Source organism: Panthera pardus, unplaced genomic scaffold, assembly GCF_024362965.1.
Source record: "Panthera pardus isolate Hobbes unplaced genomic scaffold, ASM2436296v1 HiC_scaffold_13, whole genome shotgun sequence".
Taxonomy (NCBI): domain Eukaryota; kingdom Metazoa; phylum Chordata; class Mammalia; order Carnivora; family Felidae; genus Panthera; species Panthera pardus.
This window is the reverse complement of record NW_026526688.1, coordinates 147,273,821-147,295,408: the sequence shown is the minus strand read 5'-3', so window position 1 is coordinate 147,295,408 and position 21,588 is coordinate 147,273,821. Positions and strand designations below refer to the sequence as shown.

Sequence of the window (21,588 nt, the reverse complement as noted above, 5' to 3'; positions counted from 1 at the left end):
CTGGATATATACTGTAGGTTAAAAGCTCTTTCTTCCAGCATGTAGAAGCTATTTTCCATTTCTTTCATAAAAGTGAACTGTCAATACACTTTTCATTGCCTGGTAAGTAATCATTGTTGTCTTTTGGATGCTTTTATCATCTTCTCTTTTGTCTTTATTCTGGAGTTTCTCTGTAACTTGTGTCAGCGTAGATCTCTTTTTATTGTGTATTGGAAAATTGGGTTTCCAGTCTTTTATTAATTATTAGATTATTGAATCTTCCTGTCTTTTATCACTTGTAGAATTCTGTAAGTCTGACTCTTTCAGTCTCTAATACATCCTTTTGGAATTCCAAGTAGAATTTTGTCGTATATCTCCATCTTGTGCTCTACTTCTAATCTGTTTTTGGTTTGGGTTTTTTTATTTTTGTTTTTATTTTACATTTCCTATCTTTTGGTCTCTGTGTTATATTTTGGGTAATTTCTTCAGTTCTTTCTCTTTATTAAATTATTTCTTCTGTTGGTTCTATTCTGTCAGCAAACTAGCCACTGAATTTTTCCTTTCAAGAATTATAGTTGTTTTTTTTTTTGTATTTGGAAGTTCCATTCTGTTATTTTCCAAATCTTTCTATCCAGCTTTGATAGTTTTTAACTTCTTTATTATTTTTCCATAAAGTCTTTTATTATTTTATACATTTGCTGTCTTTGCAGATTTGATTTTGAACTTTGTTTTTTTCCTCTCTTACTTCCAGTGTGTCTTCTCATTGTCTTTTTTTTTTTTTTTGTAAAGAAACAGTTATAAGCTAGTCTTCCCATGCAAGTGCTTCAAAGCCTTCCAGAGAAGATTTTATTTGCTTCTGGGAGGTATAGGAGAGTCCAACCAACCCAGGAACTCTTTACTTTTATTTATTCCCATAAAACATATTTTATTATAGAAAGTTTTAAACATATATAAAAGTAGACAGATGGTATAACTCCAGAGGTTTATCACCCAGTTCTAGCAATTATTGACTCATGTCCAGTCTTGTGTCCTTGCTTGAGGTCTCTCCTGCCTTTGCAGTTAGTGACATCTGAAGGGTTGGCTGTGTTGATTGTCCAGGATGGATTCTTCACTCACTCACATGTCTCACATGCCTAGTACCTTGATGTTCCTTGGTGTGTCTGTCTGTCTGTTTCTCTCTCTTCTCTTTCTCCACATGGCCTATCATCCTTCAGAGCCTTTCTGTGTGGGTTAGGCTTCTTGCAGCATGGCTATCTTGTTATGTACTTGGTACATGGAAGGTGACTTCCAAGAATTATGAGTGGAAGATGCAAGGCCATTTCATGGCTACACCCACAACTGGCATAGCTTTATTTTTTATTTTGCTATAGTTGATTGGTTAAACTAGTTCATTTAATGGGATAAGGAAGGGCTTCATTGTTTGTTGGAGGGATAGCAATTTTACATTGTAGAAAAATATGCAGGATAGGAGCATATTTTTCCAGTCATTTTCAGAAAATAATATCTGCCACATTTGTACTGCAGAATTTGCCTTAGTCTAGATCATGGTGCTTACTTCCCTGTTTTGTCATTTACTGTGTGCTTTTTCTTCTGTATTTCTTTTAAATTGGTCATTGGGGAGTACCTGGGTGGCTCAGTTGGTTAAGCGTTCAACTCCTGATTTGGGCTCAGGTCATGATCTCATGGTTTGTGAGATCAAGCCCCATGTCAGGCTCCGTGCTGCCAGCATGGAGCCTGCTTGGGATTCTCTCTCTCTCTCTCTCTCTCTCTCTCTCTCTCTGCACACCTCCCCCCACCCCCAAATAAGTAAACTTTTTAAAAAAAGAATAAAATAATTGGTCATTGGATTCAGAAGCTTGATGCAGTATAGTTTTGACCTTTTATATCTATATCTTTTTGTATGTTTTTGAGGGTAGGGTGGCAAGACATTCATAGAAGGCCAGGACCACTTTACTCTGTGTTTTTGGCTTAAGAGTTTCTAGACCATACAAGTAATGTGAATTCCAGCTTCAAACCTCATTACAGGTTTATAGTTAGAAATATCTTTCAAGATTCTTTTTTTTTCTTATGGCTTTATATCTAGTAGGATGGCCAAGAAAGGCATATATATCCCTAGTGTCTTTCTCTGTAGGGTATTTTATTTGCTAGGTGACCAACTCAGTATGCTGTATTTAGAGCATCCTAATTTTATTTCAGGGGATGTCTTTCATTTGTAGACTTTCCCCAAGATCTTGGGAGTTGGTCTTCCAGACCAGAGTTCAGATGGTCATTCTGAATCCAGGCCTGAAAGCCCCAGGATTTGACATAGTCTCTCAGGGTGGGCCCAAGCCTCCAGTGTTTACTAACCTTGTAGATTTACTCTTTCTTGTTGCCATTGTTTTTTTGTCTGCAAATGTTTCTTTTACTTTCTGGCAGATAAGGATGATTTCTAAAAGATATTTTCTGTATTTTGTGAGCATTTTTAGATGTCTTCTACTAGGAGCAGTTTCAGTGTTGATTTAGTTTTAAAGGATAGAAATGGATGATAACTAATATATTTTATTCTGAAAAAAGTTAGGAAGCACATTCTTAATTTTGATATATAGTTGGCAAAATTTGCTATGTGTTTTTGGAGGTAAATGCCTATTCACTTTTGCTCATTAAGTTTTCCTTTTAGTAAAATTCAGAATTTCAAGTTTAGCAAATTTAGGATTAATAGGATAGAACTTTTTAAAGATTTTATTTTTAAGTAATCTCCACACCCAACGTGGGGCTCAAATTTACAACCCTAAGATCAAGAGTTGCGTGTTCCACCAACTGAGCCAGCCAGATGCCCCTGATAAAATATAGAATTTAAAAAATTATCATGTTCCCTGTAGAAAACATTGGAATATCAAGACATATTAGATTTTACCTCTTAAAACAGGAATTGAGTATATAAAAAATAAGTTTTCATCACTTTAGGAATCAGTTATTTGAAATCACTTCTTTGAACGACAGTAGTTACAGAGGAAGTGCCAGTCTTTTGACACAAATCTAATGATACCAGTGGAGAGACATCATGGATGAAAGACTTTTCACTCTGGATATTGTTTTGTTTACATTTTGTTAGGAAATGTGCCTGTGGAATGTGGGAAATTGGAGATCCTACCTAAAATTAAAGGGCCTTGAGTGCTATGAAATTGAGTGAAAAGAAACCTGAAAAAATGAGAGGGATGGAGGCATTATAATACTAAAAGCAGCATGTTTTTGGGTGGCATTTGCTTTGGCTCAATGTCAAGTGGCCCTGGCTGGCTGACTGCTCTGTTGGGATGGGATCCACCTTTCCACTCTGCTGAACAGCTCTGTATTGATGTAGGAACGCCAAGGCACTTGGCTTTTCTTGGCCATCATTTTGGTTAGTTATGTCCCACATTATCCCTGCAGAGCACTCAAAAGCAAACCAGGTTCAGCAAGGTCATGACTTCTCCAAGGTTATTTCCTGAGTCACTGCAGAGGCAGGAAAAAAGTCTGAGCTTTAGACTGCAAAGCAAGGGATACTTCTCACAAGGAAAATGATTTTAAGTGTGTGGGAAGCAGAAATAATGTAGGATAGGTATCTAGAAATAGAGATAAGTTGGTAGATCAGTAAATTTTCTGGTACCCCCTATGATAAAACCCTAAATTTGAGGTTGTTTTCTTGGATAACTCCAAGATTTTCCCTGTTTTATTTTTCCTTTCTATTCCTGTTATCATAACCTTAGATCCAGTCCTTTCATTTCATGTCTAGACTATTCTAACTATTTAGCCATGAGTTAATAATCAGTTTCCCTTGCTTCATTTCAAAAGCAGTAATTTTTTAAAAGTATTGTTCTTATATGTCAGTCCTATCTTTCTAATCCTTTACAACCTTGGCCTTCTGGACATTTGCCCCTTGAAGAAATTCCATTTGCCTTTAGCATCCCATTAGCCTCGGATTTAACTCTCTCTGTGATATGTTCTCAGCCTAAATTTAGAATGATGCTGTCCGCATACTATATGATGCTCAGATCAAATGGGTTATTGGTTTCTCCTCAAATCTGGCAGCATCTTCTGCCAGTTGTTCCAGCTCTTCTCTCTATTCCTCAGTGATTGCCACTTACCAAAATCCTTCCCATCTTTTAAAATCCTCCAGATATAAACTTGTCAGTGTAGCTTTCACTCCTAATGTAATTTCTGTTGCTCTTGTTTTTGCCCTTACTGTATGTGTGTTACTCTGTGGCACCGGTCACATAATATCTTGAATGGGAGCTGTGTTGTATAATTACCTTCTCCCTTTTCTGGACCAAATGTTTTCAAGGCAAGGGCATGTTTTAGTCCTCTCTCCAGCTCTCATGTGGCCCGTCACAATGATTTCCATATGGTAGGCTCAGTAAGTACATATTGAAGAATGTGGTTATCTTGGGCCACATGGTTCTCAGAGTTGTTGCACTGTGTGAGACAGCTGATAGCTGAAAACATGCCAACCTATCTCTGGTTCTCATAGTGAGTGCTCGTATTATTCAAAGCCCTGTTTTTAGATGTCATCATTGCAAGAAGTTTCTGTGTGTTCACTCTAGAAATTGTTAAACAGTTTATCCTCTAGTTTATCCTCTGTACTTGGGGTGTCCTTTTTAAACCTCTCTGAATCTCTGTCTAGAGTGCTTTGTAATTTGTGTACAAATCTGAGTCCCCTCATCTGATTGTGAGCTTCTTAGGGGGAGGGACTAAGTCATGATTCTTGGTGGCCCCATAAACCAGCTTATTGTCTGGATTATGGGGGCCTCCTAGCATGGATGTTTATTCTGTGTCTGTGCATGTGCATACTGCTCCTGATCCTTTATTATCATCTTATTTACCAGACGGTGAGACTAGTCTTTTTCTCCCCTAGATTTTGATTTCTGTGGATTATTCCTAAATGACCTTTGTTCTGTATTAGCAAAGTATATATGATATCAAAAAGAAGTAAAGTTTCACTTCCTACCCCGCTACTTAAAATAATCTCTAGTTTTAGAAAGTAGAACATCCTTTGGATTTATATTCACGAAGACAGGACTTTTTTATTTTAAAAAAATTTTTTAATGTTTATTTTTGAGAGAGAGAGAGAGAGCGAGCGAGCAGGACAGGGGCAGAGAGAGAAGAAGACACAGAATCTGAAGCAGGCTCCAGGCTCTAAGCTGTCATCACAGAGCCTGATGCGGGGCTCCAACTAATGAAATGTGAGATCATTACCTGAGCCAGGGTCGAATGCTTAACTGACTGAGCCACCCAAGTGCTCCAAGACAGGACTTTTTTAAACTTTAAATGGCATACTTAGCCTTTTGAGCATTTTTTGAGTCCTTGCTATGTATGGGACATTTGTGTTCGATGTTGAAGATAAGAATTGTTCTAATTTATGGTCTCTGCCCTGAAGGAGTTTAGTGGATTTTTCCTATTCACCACTTATCTCCACCACCAAGGTTGGGATTGACTTGCCTTTCTTTGTGCCTTGTATCTTACACATACAATAAATTATTTGCCTCTACATCTGGCTTCAACTAATAATCTATAAACCCCTTAAGGGCACATGTTCTATTGTACTTATTATTTTATCTAACACAGGCCCTAACATAGTATAGGTGTTAATGAATGTTTGCTTGTTTTTTTAATGTTTATTTATTTTGAAAGAGAGAGCATGAACAGGAGAGGGGCAGAGAGGGGGGCAGAGGGAGAATCCCAAGCAGGCTCCACACTATCAGTGCAGAGCCCAATGCAGGGCTCGATCTCACAACCCATGAGCTCATGACCTGAGCTGAAATCAAGAGGTGGATGCTTAACCGACTTTACCCAGGCACCCCATGAATGCTTATTAAATAACAGTTTTCCAAGCAAAGATATGAGCAAATGCAAAGGCCCCAGGGTAGAAAGAACCTTAGTATGTTGAAGAATGGATAACAGACCAGTGTGACTGGAACATGGGGGAATTAGTGATTCATGATGAGGTCAAAGGGAGTAGGAACAGATCATGTAGAGCAAAGGTTCTCAAAGGTGATGGCTGTGCTGTATACTGGCATCCACTAGATGCCAGTTTCACCCTTTCCTCCTAAGTTGTGACAAACAAAAATGTTTCTAGACATTGACAAGTGTTCCCTGGGGGGTAAAATCATTCCAGGAAGAAACACTGATATAGAACCTTATAGATGATTTTACTGTGTTTTATTTTAAGTGGAAACAGGAAGCCACTGGAGAGTTTTGAGCAGGGAAGTACGGTATAATAATTGAAATTTTAAAGAGGAGAGTGGGTTGTGAGGGACAGGAGTGAAGCAGGGACTTCTATGGCGGGAGTAGCATCGAGGACCAAGGATTGCTGAGTGATGTGAGGGAAGCAGGAGAATTTGAGCTGGACCTTGAAGAGAGAACGGATTTAACCAAATAGCAAGACTTAGAGTACCAGTTTGAAAAGTGTTGCAGAATGTGCAAGGCGCGTTTAAGGTATGATGAAGTTTCAGGACTCTTTGAGGGCTCCCATCATCGTATCAGATGCAAAGCCTCAGCATGGAGAGCCAGGTGCCTGTCGTGGCTGATAATCTGTCCTATCTGACTCGCTCATCTGCTACTGACCTTCCCTGCTCCCTCAACATTCCAGCCTGGATGAATGGCACCAGCACCGCACTTAAACACTGTCTCTAGCAGCATTAAGGATGGATGGGAGAGGTGCCAGAGAGGAGTGGTTAGGAGGCCTCTGTATAATCCAAGTAGGAGATTATGAAAATCTGCAAAAGGCAAGGGGTAAGAACAATTCACATGCTATTTTTGAAACATTTGTATATTTTGTACAGTACTATTTCTATTAAAAGTTTTCTATATTTCTTACAGTACTACTTCTACTAAAAGCTCCAATATTTGAGGGGTGCCTGGGTGGCTCAGTCGGTTAAGTGTCTGGCTCTTGATTTAGGCTCAGGCCATGATCTCATGGCTCATGTGATGGAGCCCCGTGTCAGGCTCTGCACTGGCAGCATGGAGCCTGCTTGGGAATCTCTCTCTCTCCCTCTCTCTCTGCCCTTCCCCTGCTCTCACTCTCAAAATAAATAAATAAACATTTAAAAAGTTCCAGTATTTTTATATTATTTTCATTCCATTCAAATCTAGTTATTCAGATACCTTTGGCTAAAAAAGACATCTTAGAATTGGCTTGTTGTCACATGGATAGGTTTGTTTTGCAGGAACAACTTCTCTAACAGAACCATTTGGGTTCTGGGTCTTTATGCCAATAGTTGGGGCACCATGAATTTTTTAGCATAGCTTTTAGCATTCTGGTCAACAGTTATGTCTCCAGTGTTTACTGTATGTAAGACGCTGTACTGGCTAGACATTGTAAGCCTTGAACATTAAAATTTGGCAGAATACATTGCTTTTTCCTCTTTGGTCTCCGTCTCCTTAAAGTCTCTCCCACCTGTCCTATTACTTTAGTTGGACCTGTGTCATCTCGGACCTGGACTGTGCTGTCATGTCTGTATCTCTGCCTCCAATCTTGACCACTTCCAGTATGTCCTCTACAAAACAAGAGAGCCATCCTTCTGAACAGAAATCTGATCATATCACTTGCCTGCTTAAAAACTTCTAATGGTTTCACACTGCTCTTATGATAAGAATTCCAAAGTGTTAGCAAAACATCAACGTTTTTAACTTCTGTAGCCTTATTTCTTACCTCTCCCATCTCCTCCTATGCACCAAATCTATTTCATTTTCTCAAAATGGCAGCTTATTTGTTTAGTTTTTTCTCCTGCTTCCCCATATCTTGCCACAGCTGATTATGGCTCACATTTTAGGACCCAGCTTAAATACCACCTCCTATGCAAAATGTCTTTGACTTTGGGCTTAGTACCCTTTCTGGATGCTCCCATAACACTCCAAGCTCACTCCAACTATAGAACATTGTAATATTGCAAATACCTCTTGATTTGTTCAGCTCTAGCACTACATTGTAAACCACTTGAGGGCAAAAATCGTATATTATCTGTGATTTTACTTCCAGGATCTAGCATAGTGTCATTGAATGAATTAATTAACATTCATTCATTTATCCAACAAACGTTTATCTAGCGTGTTTACTCTATGATGGGCACTGCACCAGATTCTGGGGTTTCAGTGGTCGTCAACAAAAACACACGTGGTCCCTGTCCTCACAGAGCTTCTGGTCCATGAGGATGATAGGTATTATTCAAATGATCATGCAAAATGTGACAATGCAAATGTGGCTAGTGCTGTGAAGGAGAGGTGATGGCTTTAAGAGTCTACAAGAGAGGGTGTGGCCCCCTTTAGGAACTGTGGTGGCTCTTACACTGAGGTTCAAGCATTAGTAGGAATTACCTAAGTGAGGCTGGGTGGGATGAGTATTCTATTCAAGCACAGGAATCGCTTTGTATGCATAGGCCTTACAAGAGAAAGTAGACTGACAAGAATGAAGGCCTGACATAATCCAGTGAGGCTACAGTGAGAGTGGGAGGGTTGAGGATGGAGAAGGAACCACACAGAGGCAGACCTGGCAGGGCCTTCAGGTCATGTTGATTATTTTCCCTTTCTCTTAAGAGTATCAAGAACTCTCAGCATGGTTGAGGGAAAGGAAGACTTTTTGAGGATAATTATGTCAAGGCACACAGTAATTATTATCTATAATTGTTTTCTCCCAGAACTTTTATTTATTTTGGTGGTTTTGCATAGCTTCCTTTGTATTCATTCTACTGTCTACAATCCCCATTTCACCCTCTTTGGTATTATGTGGTCCCTTTTTGTTAGTCTCCAGGACATCTAATTCAAACTTTTGTTTTTTTTCAAATAGAACAAGAAAGCATAGCATTGGCTCATGGTAGCCTATGTGACTTTGTCTGCAACAACTACTCTTTTGACCCATTAATCTAGCCTTAGGTTATTACAGTTTCCTTGATGCCAAGATTTGGGGATCCTCTCTGTTAATTACCATGTTGGTACCTCTAATATGGTTTTGAGTGATTTAGTCTAAATAGGGCTTGAAACTATGTAATATTTCCAGCTGTTGTCCACCTCCCCTCCCCTCTCTGCCCAGGTGATTCACATTCCTGCCAATTAACAAATAATGTTTTAATTGTTTTGCTATGACTAATTAAGAGTCTATAGTTGCCATTCAGAAGAATGTATACATCCTATTTGTCATTCATTTTTTGGTAAATATTAATTGAGAATTGACTATGCATCATGAACTCTACTTAGGTATTCAGGATAGAGAGAATAGACATAGTCCAGGTCTTCCTGTTTCTTGCAGTCTAATGCCAAAGACAGCTAAATACACACATAATTTCAAAAACAGTGTGAGGAGCGCTGTGGTAAAGGAAAGCATAAAATGAAGGGAACACAGAGGAGGAAATCTAACCTAACTAGACTTACCCATCTCACCTGGGCTAAGGCAGGAAAACTATAAAAAGTTAAAAGCTGGTTGAAGTCTTAAGGATGAGTAGGACTGCTTCAAGGTAAGAAGAAGGAAGAATAGGGGTTTTTCCAGGGAAAGGGTGCTATATGGGCAAAGACACAAATGCATTAGTACGTAAGACATATTGAAGGAATTGCATATGGTTGAAAGTGGCCATGGTATAGGAGCCAGGCCTATACCTGGGGAGAAGTGAAAGATGAGGCTGCAGACGTGAACAGAGGCCAGATCATGAATGGTCTATAGTTATGTCATAAGACACATCCACAAGCAGGAGTGAACAAATCCTATAGATTCTACCTTAAAGTATAGCCAGAATTCCAAAACTTCCTGCCATCTTGACTCCTACCACTCTGGCTCTGGCCATCACAATTTCTTGCATGGATTATGATAGTCAACTCCTACCTGGTCTTACTTTCCTTGACTTTCTTTAGTCTGTCCTAACCCAGCAGCCATAGTGTTTAGAACATAAGCAAGTCATGTCATTCCTCCATGTAAAAACCTCCAGTGGAGTACCATCCTGCTCAGTGTACAAAGTCTCATAGTTCTACTTAGTACTTAGTACTCTTTAAGATACTGTCAGTTTATGTTGTTTATTGTTGTCTCAGAACAGAAGCACCTCGAATATGGGAGCTTTTGTCTGTTTCATTCACAGATATTCCATTAACACGTAGAACTGTGCCTATAAATAAGTTGGTAGTCAGTATTTCTTCAAGGAATGGAATACTGAGACCCAGATGTATTATGATCCTCACCTCATTAGTTATTGTTGAACAGGTTTATTTTAGCTCATCCCCACCCTTTGCTCTCCTTTCCCCTACCTTATCTCACTCCTAATTCAAACCATATGCTTTCAAACCATTTGTACCGAAATGAATTGGCTTTATGAGTATATATTAACCTTTGTCTCCCAAGGACACTTTGTTCATAGTCTTAACCTGGGCTAAGTCAATATATGTTCTTCTTTCTTGTGTCAGCTACCCTTGCCTGTGGTGAGTTCTTTGAGAACATGATTGGACCATGTTTGCAAGCCAGGGGTGAAATCTTGGCTTTTCGGTGAGAGGAGAGCAGTGTTCTGACTAACTGTAACAGGATCTGAATGATAACAGTCATCAGGTTCCTGGTATAAATCACATTCTCATTTTGTAAATCCAGCATCTCCGTTCCCTCAGACTGGTCGTACTCTGGCCCTTGGTGCTGCTGCTTCCATGCTGTGAAAATGGACTGCTCTATTTTCTCAGCCTCCATAGGGGTATTAGGCATTTGATTTCTTCATAAATAGAGCAGAGAAATATAACCGCAGAATAACACTGTGGACACATTTAACAATATTTAGTTAATGAGTAAAAGAGCTAGACCTTTTGTTACATCGTCTGCTCTTCCAGTCAGTAAATGTTATCATGACCATTGGGCAGTGTTTGAAATCAGCCTATTCTGATTAAGGCGGTATTCGTTACCTTAATGATAATGGTTCATAGGTTATTAAACAATTATTTTCATATACCATGAAAGGTGAGAAATAGTCATACATACCTTCTCAAGTTTGCTTTTAGATCTTTGGTCCTCATATTCTGAATACTGTCTAAATGAACAGCATATTGCTAAATGGTCAAAAACAGAAGGATTAGTGCCAGCCTTTAAGGTGCCTGTTGTGCTTATGTTAATAACAACAACCACTGCCACCACCACACCATCACCATTTTTTGAACTCCTACTATGCTAGAACTACTATCTTTTAAGTTTCTGTAAGATGCTTTGCCTCTGTTACTTCACTGAATGGTTCCAGTAACTCTTCAAGGTAGATATATAGCTCCAATTTTCTAATTACAAAATTGGACACAGAGAGGATAATTAGCAATAAGCAAATGATAAGTAAGCTGTGACCGCAGTAAAGTTAGAGGAGGTGTCTTGTGGCAGCTTTGTGTTTAATTGTGGGGGGGGGGGGTGCGTAATGTGAGGAAGATAAAGTCGCCTTCCTTGGGGAGCTCACCTTGAGGTAGATATTTTTAGCAAGCAAAGAGAGTTGGGGTTATTTGGTAACCTTAATTCCCATCTGGAAATAGGATGAGATAGAAGCACAAGCATCTTCTCCATGTGGTTTTGTTACCTCTTTCTACAGAAAGGAGCTGGATATCACCTGGATCTCTTCTGGGTGGCCATCCTCATGGTGGTGTGCTCTTTCATGGCTCTTCCGTGGTATGTGGCTGCAACTGTCATTTCCATTGCTCACATTGACAGTTTGAAGATGGAGACCGAGACTTCTGCACCTGGAGAACAACCAAAGTTTCTAGGAGTGAGGTATGTTAAGTCAGAGGAAAATAGCTCTACAAAACTTACCATGCCACATCTATATGTCATTCAAAGGGAATGAGCAAAACTGGAGGAGAAAAGGCTGGTGATGATTAACTTATTCCTGTACTTGCTGTTCCAGAAAAGACTAAATTTCCATTAGAAAGAAAGTCTTCCATAATTTTTCGAGTTTACTTCTTACATTACATATATTTCCTTTGATTAATGAAAGGCTAAACGACGCAACGTAAAACTGCAAACAGCCCATCCATTTTCTTGAACATGCAGCTCATTTTGGTGCTGTGGTACGTACTCTATCACAATCCTATTTAAAGGTCAAACTCTAACTTTTCAGCTCTGTTGAGACGCCTCAAAACTCATGGGTCTGCTTATGATTTTTAAGATTCTATTAAGGGAAAGGAACTCTGATTTTCCAGTTCATTTTCTGTCTCCATAAGCACTGAGAAACCTTGACCTCCAGCTGTTAAGTTTGGGTAGCCAGGAAGGGCTTGTATAAGACCTTTATCCTGTGTTGAATACTTTTTGCAGCAAACCCTGCTCCTAACTGCTTGGGTGAATAGCTCACAGGACAGAGCCATTGTTTCCCACGCCACAACAGTGGGTGATTCTTTCCTGGGGGCTGGGGGAAGGGGTGTTGGATAGGAATCCTATTTGTTAAAAAGTACTCTTGTGTTGTAGATTTGGAAATTAGACTGATGGGATTTATTGCACTTATGAAATTTCCCTGAGCTGTTTGTTAATTAGAATGTAGGACAATGTGATATCTGTCTCCCATGAAAGAAGGTGTAATTACACAACAGTACAAGTTGTTTAAAAAATAAGGGCTTCAAAGAGGCCAGTAATTGATGGACCAGGAGCAAGTGACTTTTTTTTTTTATATATTTATTGTAAAAGAAGCAAAGGATTTAGAAGAATCACTTTTCTCTTGATGAATTCAAATCACATTATACAATAGTTAGAAGAAAATTTTGTAGTTCTGTTGAGCTTATATGCTGTACTTGAGGTATTCATTTATATAAGATATCAACACCTTTGCTGTTTTAGTCAAACATTGGTTTGTTCATCGTGCAGTCTTTTTTGAAGGTGAAAAGACAAGAGCATGTTTATGAAAACAAGAAGTCAATTGGTAATCTTTTGATTTGGTTTCAGAGAACAAAGAGTCACTGGAACCCTCGTGTTTATTCTGACTGGTCTGTCAGTCTTTATGGCTCCCATCTTGAAGGTAAATATGTGAAATACTTGCCTCTTCCAGATAATTGGATATGTGTAGAGTAGAATTCCTCATCTGCAAGATTCTCATCAGTTCTGTGACACACTGAAGCAGAGGTCAGGTAGAATGAGGACTTTAAAAACTTATTTTGATGTTCTTCTCACTCCTTCTATTATTATTATTATTATTATTATTATTATTATTATTATTATTGTAGTTATTTGGTTGAACTGTATTAAGTTACCAATACCCAAGCTTTTTGACCTATGTAAATGGCAGTTCCATACAGTTCAATCTAACTGATCTCCCCTCCTCACTACGTTTCTTGCTCTCCTTATATCCTTTCTTCCCATCACTTTCCATCTACTTGTTCCTAAATCCTGCCTCCAGTCCCCCCATATGCACACAGACTAGACTCCTGGATAACATGAATTATCATTTTGTAACTTTTCTCCTATTCTTAATTATTGCTGACAGTATTTAATTATTGCCTAGGAGAATAGAGTAAAATTATGATTTATGACTAGGAAACTTTAGAAATGAACTTTTAAAGAAGAAAAATGATATGGTAGATTATTTAGAAAGTTAGGAATCAAATATATAGGTTTGACTGATGGGGTGAATATCTACAAAAATAGATGAATATGAGCTATATGGGAAAACCTATTTAAAAGAAATAGGGTGAAAAGAGAAGGTGTAGCTGTCATGAAGCTTCCATTTGTGTGTGTGTGTGTGTGTGTGTGTGTGTGATGTAAGCATTTTATTCTTTTTTTTTCTATTAACAATAGTGGCTAATTATTGATAATTTTTACTTTAGGCTTTGCATCACAGTACAAAGCATGCAAATTACCTATATACCTAGAAGCTATAAACAACCACTGTTGATATATCCTTCCAGATTTTTCTCTGAAAATTTTTGTTTATTTTTTTTTGAAGTTTATTCATTTATTGAGAGAGAGAGAGAGAAAGAGAGAGAGAGAGAGCGCACATGCAAGTGGGGCAGGGGCAGAGAAAGAGAGAGAGAACCTCAAGCAGGCTCTGCACCATCGGCACAGAGCCTGATGCAGGGCTTGAACTCACAAATCGCAAGGTCATGATCGAGCTGAAGTCAGGCGCTTGACTGACTGAGCCACCCACGTGCCCGCATTTTGTGTTTATTTTTAAACAATTCTAATTTTTAAGATTTTTTAAATGCTTGTTTAATTACACAAGTTATGGAGCAGTACATTCTTATAGAGAATTCAAACAATATAGAAGTATAGAGACCAAAAGGCAAAAGCCCTCCTTTTCTCTCAAGTTGACACGTTTATAAGTCAGTTGCCATTGAGATGAATTTAAGGAAAGTGGAACTATAATTTCTTAACCTATAGCTTAGACCAGTTTTGCCCTCAGGGTATTTAGATTAATGCATACCTTATGTACAAAATACTTGGTAAATAGTTAAAAGATGTAAATATTCATCTCTTGTCCTTGGTTTCCACAATGTCAGCTAACTGATTTAACTGATTTCTGACTAGAATCATGAAGGAATATATATTTCACATAACACATGGGAAAGTAAAATAAAAAATAACCTCAGAGTTGTTTCTGGTTACATATGGAGGACTCTACAGGTCAGGGTGCTGGGTGGCTCAGTCGGTTAAGTGTTCAACTCTTGATACTGTCTCAGGTCATGATCTCATGGTTTGTGAGTTCAATCCCTGCACTGGGCTCTGCGCTGACAATTCAGTCTGCTTGGTATTCTCTCTCTCTTCCTTTCTCTCTGCCCCATCTCCAACTCGTGTGTGTTCTCTCTCTCTCTCTCTTTCAAAATAATAGACTTAAAAAAGAGAGTACAGGTCTTACATTCTACAGGGACAGAGAGAAATCTATTACCACTTTTACCAGTGCAAACCAAGTTGTGGGGTTGGTTTGAAGTTGTGAGTTTCACAGCATCAAATCCACTACCAAAAGGCTTTTTGTTCCATTGTTGCCCCTTAGCTACCAGCACATCAACTGGTGGAAAGTGTAATGACAGCTTTTTACCACAGAGGCAATGGAACCTCTTTTTGGACAGATCCATTTTTAGAGAGGTCATTGCAGGCAATTGTGATCTCATGTTGTGGGAGGATCTACTAAGAATGAATTTGCCCCTGGGTTTCCTAACGGTGGACTTACACAACACAACTGCAGATTTTTCTTTTTTAATAGGGTCTCTTAGTTACTAGTAGAGGATAAATAGAAATCTTTCCATCAGTTCAAATGTACCTGTCAGTCTCCACCCATTTTTTTTCTTTTTATATCATTTCTTTTCATTAATACAGTATAAAATCCTAACTCAAAAAGTCAGATGTGTTTAAAGGCTTTTTTTTTTTATTACAGCAAATGGGCTTTAATCTTGGAGAATCTGTCAGCTGAGTAATCATGTACGATCCCAAAGGGACACAGAGAACAGATACTGTATAAATTGCTATTTTTAGGAAGAGATGCAAGACATTTTCAACAACGCCTCTTCCTGACTATTTTCTAACCCTGCACCCAAATATGGCTGCAGAGGAGTTAAAGCTGAAAGCCCTTTTGTTCTTTATTTTACGATGAATCTTTTTGCCCCGATATGCAAAGCATCTTAGTATCTGCAGGAGCAGATTAGAATGCAGAGAAAGGAGAAAGAGAGGTACAAGGGATCAATGAGCATGAGTTCCTTTTGACCTTCCTTAAGCTCACCCTTGTTCAGCTGCTAATGTTCATAATCATGGCTATTCCCACCTGGCAACTCTGAGTCCATGCAAAGAGTCATTGTAGGAATCAGCAAGAAAGGTAGTTTAGCGAACATTTTTATTAGGCAAGGTTTTGCCCAAAATGTGGGAAATGAAATTATTTTGTTAATACAGTTTCCAACATATTGTGGGTAACCTCAATTTGAAACAAATAAGAATAAAGCAGTCCAGCATTGACAATTGTGATTCCTTAACTTCAGTAAGTAGAACTATTCTTTACTTCAGGAATCACATCAGCTGATTTCAGATCATGTGCCCTTCTTACCGTTGAAATTTGGTGGGTTATAAGCATCCACTACAGAATTGTTGGTAGCTCATGTGAAAAGTCAATACAAGAACAAGTGGATGTTGAGGGTACAGTTTAACTAGAACCTAAGTTATGACTAAGTAAAAGTCAGGATTAACCATTAACCTCAGAATTCACACAGAAAGGGGTATCAGCGGTTACTTTGGAGGAGGGAACCTTTCTCCTCCACCATTTGACTAATGTGTGTTTTAAAGGAACAAGTGACAACTTTAGAGAATGGTTTTACTTAAGAGTCTGCCTTTGAAAGGCAGATCAAATGAACAGGATCAAGAAAAAATATGTGGCTTTCGCTTTTTAAAATGACATGGCTCAACACCTTCCCTGCTCAGTTCCCTGCATCCCCACAGGCTTAGCGGCCTCAGATGATGTAAGTAATTTTCTCCCTGCATTAAGCAGGGTGGGTAGTTGTTGCCTGAGCCTACTTATGCAGGCTTACTTTGAACATGAAATTTGTGACCTCTGTCTTGATCTCTTTGCTGAAGTCTGTCTTTTTACATGGAAGAGTGTAAGGAATCATAGCATATTAGCTTTAAGTTCATGAGGATACCCCGTGACCTTAGCTAGCTGCAGTCATACGTGCCTCAAATCCCACCACTGATTCAGTACAGAACTGTGGGGAAGCAGGAAGAACTGGCTTCCCAGACCGGTTAAACAGTTTAGATCTGTGTCTCTGCAGCAGAAACACTGCCTGTTAAGCTAGTGTTCTGTATGGGGAAACTGGGGGAGACCACAGAGCAGCAAAAAAAGATGAAAGACAGTTCCTAGAGCTTTCTTTTCTCATTCTTTTGGCAAGCTTAAAGAAATAAAGATCAAGTAAAGTTCACTGCTACTTCTGTTGCCTTTGCTTGAATTAGTTCATTTTTAACATGAGGCGTAGCCAAAATTTGTCTTTGAGATTTGTTTAGGGTTCTAAAATGTAGAGGCTAGCGTTTAATTTGTATCTGGCAAGCATTTGTCGAGCTCCTACAATATGCCACACATTGTGCTCAGTAACAGGGAAACAAGGAGAGGGGATAGTGAGGACGAGGAAGATGATGGTGGTAATAGCTGCTTACATTTACTGAGGTTGGCATTGGACCAAGAGCTCTGCACTGATTTTTTTTTTTATTTAGTTCTCCAATAAAACCTATGAAAAATGTACATATAATTGCATCCATCTTACAGATAAAAAAATATATATAAATAACTTGCCAAATCACAAGGTTCTTAAATGGTAGAGCCAAGATTTGAACTCAGGCAGTTCTGACTCCAAAGCCTGATCTCATAACCATCATGGTTTATTGCCTTTTAAAATAAAACGGTATTGCCCTCAGAGAACTCATTTACTTTCATTTCCCATGACTTGATCTTCCCCAGCTTCTTTGATCCAATTTCCAGTTCTCTTATGTAGAGAGAAATGTGACATTTTCACAAACTTCATCATAAGTCACTCCATGGCTTCTTCAATGACTAGGGACCAGATTGCAAGGCGGCACCTTCCTTATGGTCCCAGATTTTTAAAGCTGAAGGGCATTAGGATGTTATTTTCATAACGTATTCCTGAAGACAGTCACTATAGTTGAAAGAACAACATTGCAGAGCTTATATAAAACCGAGGCTTCAAGTCTGACCTTTGCAGCCATCCTTCTGGCCTATGCTGCTGCCCTACCCCCACTACAGAGGACCAGAGGGGGCTAGGCTGGGCAGTTGCTAGTGATGGTTCTGATGCAAATAATGACATCAATACCACATTTATCATTTCTTGGGTGTCTATTATGAGCCAGGCCCTGAACTAGGTATTATGTAATCTTTATCATAACCACTGTATAGATGAGAATACTGGAAATAGAAGGGGACAGTTTTCTCTGAGTTCCACAATGGGTAGAGCCAGAATTGGAACCCAGGTCTGTCTAACTTCTATGCTTTCATGTTCTCAATCAGTACCTCATTCTAAGTTTTACACATACACACACATACACACATACACATACAAAATGATTATTATTCTGCTGGGAGGCTTCACTCCTCTACTGAATTCTGTACTGTGGACAACCCACTACCATCTACCTTTCTTATTAAATTTACCCTTTCACATTTTTTTCTTATGGGAATATTCTAACACTATCAGAAAATCAAAGAGAGGGCTAAGTAAAAAAGAGTGCAACTACATTCACTAGAATTTTAAAAATTTGGGGATGTAGTCTGAGTATGTGGAATCTTCATTGACTTCAATTTAATTTTTCTATCTGGTTGTAGGATCAAGCATTTAACTTTTTCATTTTTAATGTTTATTAAAGGCATTATAATATTTATTTACAATTAAGCCTTTTGGTTTTCTGGGTACATTTGTATAATTTTGTTTGCATAATATTATCATTTGGCATATCTTGAAGTGCCTGTGAATCTAGTATTTCTTGTGTCTTTTGAGTTTTTATTTCTCCTGTCTTGCTTTATAAAAATGTCTACCTGCTACTGCTATGTATATTATACTAGTTTAACTTAAAATGGGATCACATCTTTTTAAAACATTCTTTTTTTTCTTCCTTTCGGAAATTTTTGTTGTGATGCATTTTTAAGGATTGACCTTTTGATATGACTCATGAACCAAATCCAAAACAAAACAAAACAAAACACCAAAATCCTCTAACCCAGTAATTCTGTCAGGTTTCATCAAGATTTCCAAACTGAAAGATTTTTATTAAGACACACTGCACTATCTTAAAGAAAATGGTAAATTTTGTAAGACATCTGTATCACATTAAAGATGACCCCAAAATTGAATCAATAGCCTTCCTTATATGTGCTATTTCCTTTTCACCAAAGAATATTTTTTTAAAAAACATCATCATGGGGCACCTGGGTGGCTCAGTTGGTTGAGCGTCCAACTCTTGATTTCATCGCAGGTCATGATCCCAGAGTTGTGGGATTGAGGCCCACATCAGCATGGAGCCTTCTTGAGATTCCTTCTCTCCCTCTGCCCCTCTCCTCAACTTGTTCACTCTTTTGCTCTCTGAAAAGAAAGAGAGAGAGAGGGAGTCTGTTTCTTGGGGCGGGGGGGGGGGGAACAAAAAAAAACCCATCATCATATGTAAGGCTGTTATCCTACCCATACCCCATTCTGAGTTAATGGTACCTTCTGATTTTATTTTATGGTAGATTTGGTGAAATCTATCATAAATTCAGAGAGAATGGACCCCAACACCATAGCACAACTTTCCACCACTCTGGTGCTAGAACTGTAATAGAGAAAATATTTGGCTAAACTTAGGGGAGGGGTGGAGATAAGGCTCAATATCACCTTTGTGATTACTTTCTTTCAAGCCAGAAAAAACACTTCACCCAGATTAAAAAGTAACTACTGCAGGATTTCTAACTAGTTGCCCAACTGTAAAAGAACTATACTTCTCTTTTCCCCTTCTACCTTTCTTTCCTTCCCAAGGTATTAGAAATGAGATAACAGGAAAGGAATCATCATATATTAAAGGAAAATGGTAGTGCCCTTGCCTGCAAAAGACATTTTAAAAAGTTTAAAAATGAGTGAAAGCTATGAAATAGTTTCTTTGTTAGTTACTTTTTGGTCAGTTCGTACAGAGGAATGGAAATGTGCACATTCTAAAGCAAACAAGGCACGTGTCAGACCTCAAGTGCTTGAATGTGACGTGCTCACCTCTTTGTGGTGACTGTTAGGTATTACAGCACACGTGGCTTCCCTACCACTCCGGCCGCCCCTCCCACTCCTTCAGCATTCAGTGTCGTTTTTTTCTGAGATCAAGATCAGATTAGCTATGTTACAATTATTAGTTTTTTTCTAGAAGAATCATGTGATATTCTGTGTAAATAAATATATGTATTACATATAAATTTAGTAATTCCTATAGCTAGCCAATAACAATTGGAGATAATAATGACATATTTTGAGTATACTAATTCCCCAGTAGGGGTCAAAACTACAAAACTGTTTCATTTTATTTATTTGTTTATTTGTTTGTTTGTTTGTTTGTTTAATGTTTAGTTATTTTAAGAAAGAGACAGTGCATATACATGGGGGGAGGGGCAGAGAATCTTCTTGCTCAGTGTGGAACTCGACACAGGGTCTGTCTCGGGACCCTGAGATCATGACCTGATCAAGAGCTGCTTAACTGACTAAGCCACCCAGGTGCCCCAGATACAGAACTGTTTTAGGTAATTACAAGGAGAGGCTGGTAGAAACTGTGCTTCATTTAATACATGTAATAGTTCTTTAAAAATTACTCTGAAGTCATACTGTTTTCTGGCTACAATAGCCTCCTTTATGTAGAATTGGTAAGATGGGACTTAATTGATTGTGGTTTTTGAAAACTGAAATTACTTGCACTTCTTTTCAGAATCTAAGCTTGAGAACCTTTTGTTGTTTAAATAGAAGACTTCCCAGAAACAGAATCATCCTTGTTTCCACAGTACTCAGGACATTTCAAAGGTCTAGGAATAGATAAAACTGAGGGAAGATGGCTTTGCAACTTCCCATTGTTAAAATACTTTGTATTAGTACAAAAGACTCTTGCTAATTAATGCATTAAAATTATTAATTCACTTTTTAAAGATGTGTATTACTACATGTGTGTAATGAGTTGCTTCTGTATGCTCAATGCTCCTTTTAAGCAGTGTTCTCATTATTTAGTCCTCTTAATATTCCTTAGAGAAAGAAAGGGGACAGCCACTTCATGCTTGGTTCATTGAGAGAGGCATTTACACACCAAGCCAATAGATCATTTGGCAAAAATTATTAAGGAAAAAATCAACAGGCTGTTGGAAAGGAACTTGGTCTCAGGAGCTAAGCAACCGTCTGCTTCTCTTTCTACCTCACAGTCCATGCAAACATCTGGTTTACATAATCTTTCCTTTTAAGGGGAAAGGAAAACAAACCTTTTTTTCCCATTAAAAAAATTATTTTTTGAGGTCATGCATGCTCATTGTTTAAAAAAATGCAAACAGGATCAAATGAAAGTTGTAAGTCTCCCTCCATTTATTTCTAGCACAGAGTTTAGAAGTTTATCATGATGAGTATTATTATGTCCTATCTTTTAGTTTCAGATTTGGCTTTTTTTTAAACTATACTTCTTCATTATTGTTTTTATTATTGTTGTTTTTAACCTCTCTCTGACTTTTTTTTTTTCTTTCTAGTTTATTCCCATGCCTGTACTGTATGGCGTGTTCCTGTATATGGGGGTAGCATCCCTTAATGGTGTACAGGTAAGTTTTCTATAGCAATCTAAGTATAGTTGTATTTTTTCCAGTAGTAATAGTAGTCCAGTAACAGATCTTTGAGGAAAAGTGCTACTCATTAACTGCTGAGTTTTTTAAATGCATATATTTACAGAAAACAAACTGGTGGTTGCCAGAGGGGAGGTAGGTCGGGGGATGGGTAAATTCGAGAAAGGGAATTACCAGTACACTTATCATGATGAGCATGGAGTAATGTACAGAATTGTTGAATCGTTATATTGTACACCAAAAATAATAGAACACTGCGTGTTAAAGAAAGAAAATGCATTCGTTTGCTACTTTCTCTGCCAAACACCTGCTTTTTATTTGAGTTAATTAACAAAATTAATTTGTGTTAACAAATGTTATCATACATACCCATTCTTGAAAT

General features: G+C 38.2%; 1 protein-coding gene across 4 annotated transcripts in view; it reads left to right on the top strand.

Moving 5' to 3' along the window:
• The window catches only part of SLC4A4 (solute carrier family 4 member 4), a 350,076-nt gene that overhangs the window by 316,294 nt on the left and 12,194 nt on the right, over positions 1-21,588 (top strand). For all 4 annotated transcript variants that reach the window (XM_019467956.2, XM_019467942.2, XM_019467967.2 and 1 more), the window contains 3 exons: positions 11,514-11,692; positions 12,854-12,926; positions 21,117-21,185. In XM_019467956.2, coding sequence (XP_019323501.1) covers positions 11,514-11,692; positions 12,854-12,926; positions 21,117-21,185 — 321 coding nt within the window. The remainder of the gene's footprint in view (positions 1-11,513; positions 11,693-12,853; positions 12,927-21,116; positions 21,186-21,588) is intronic.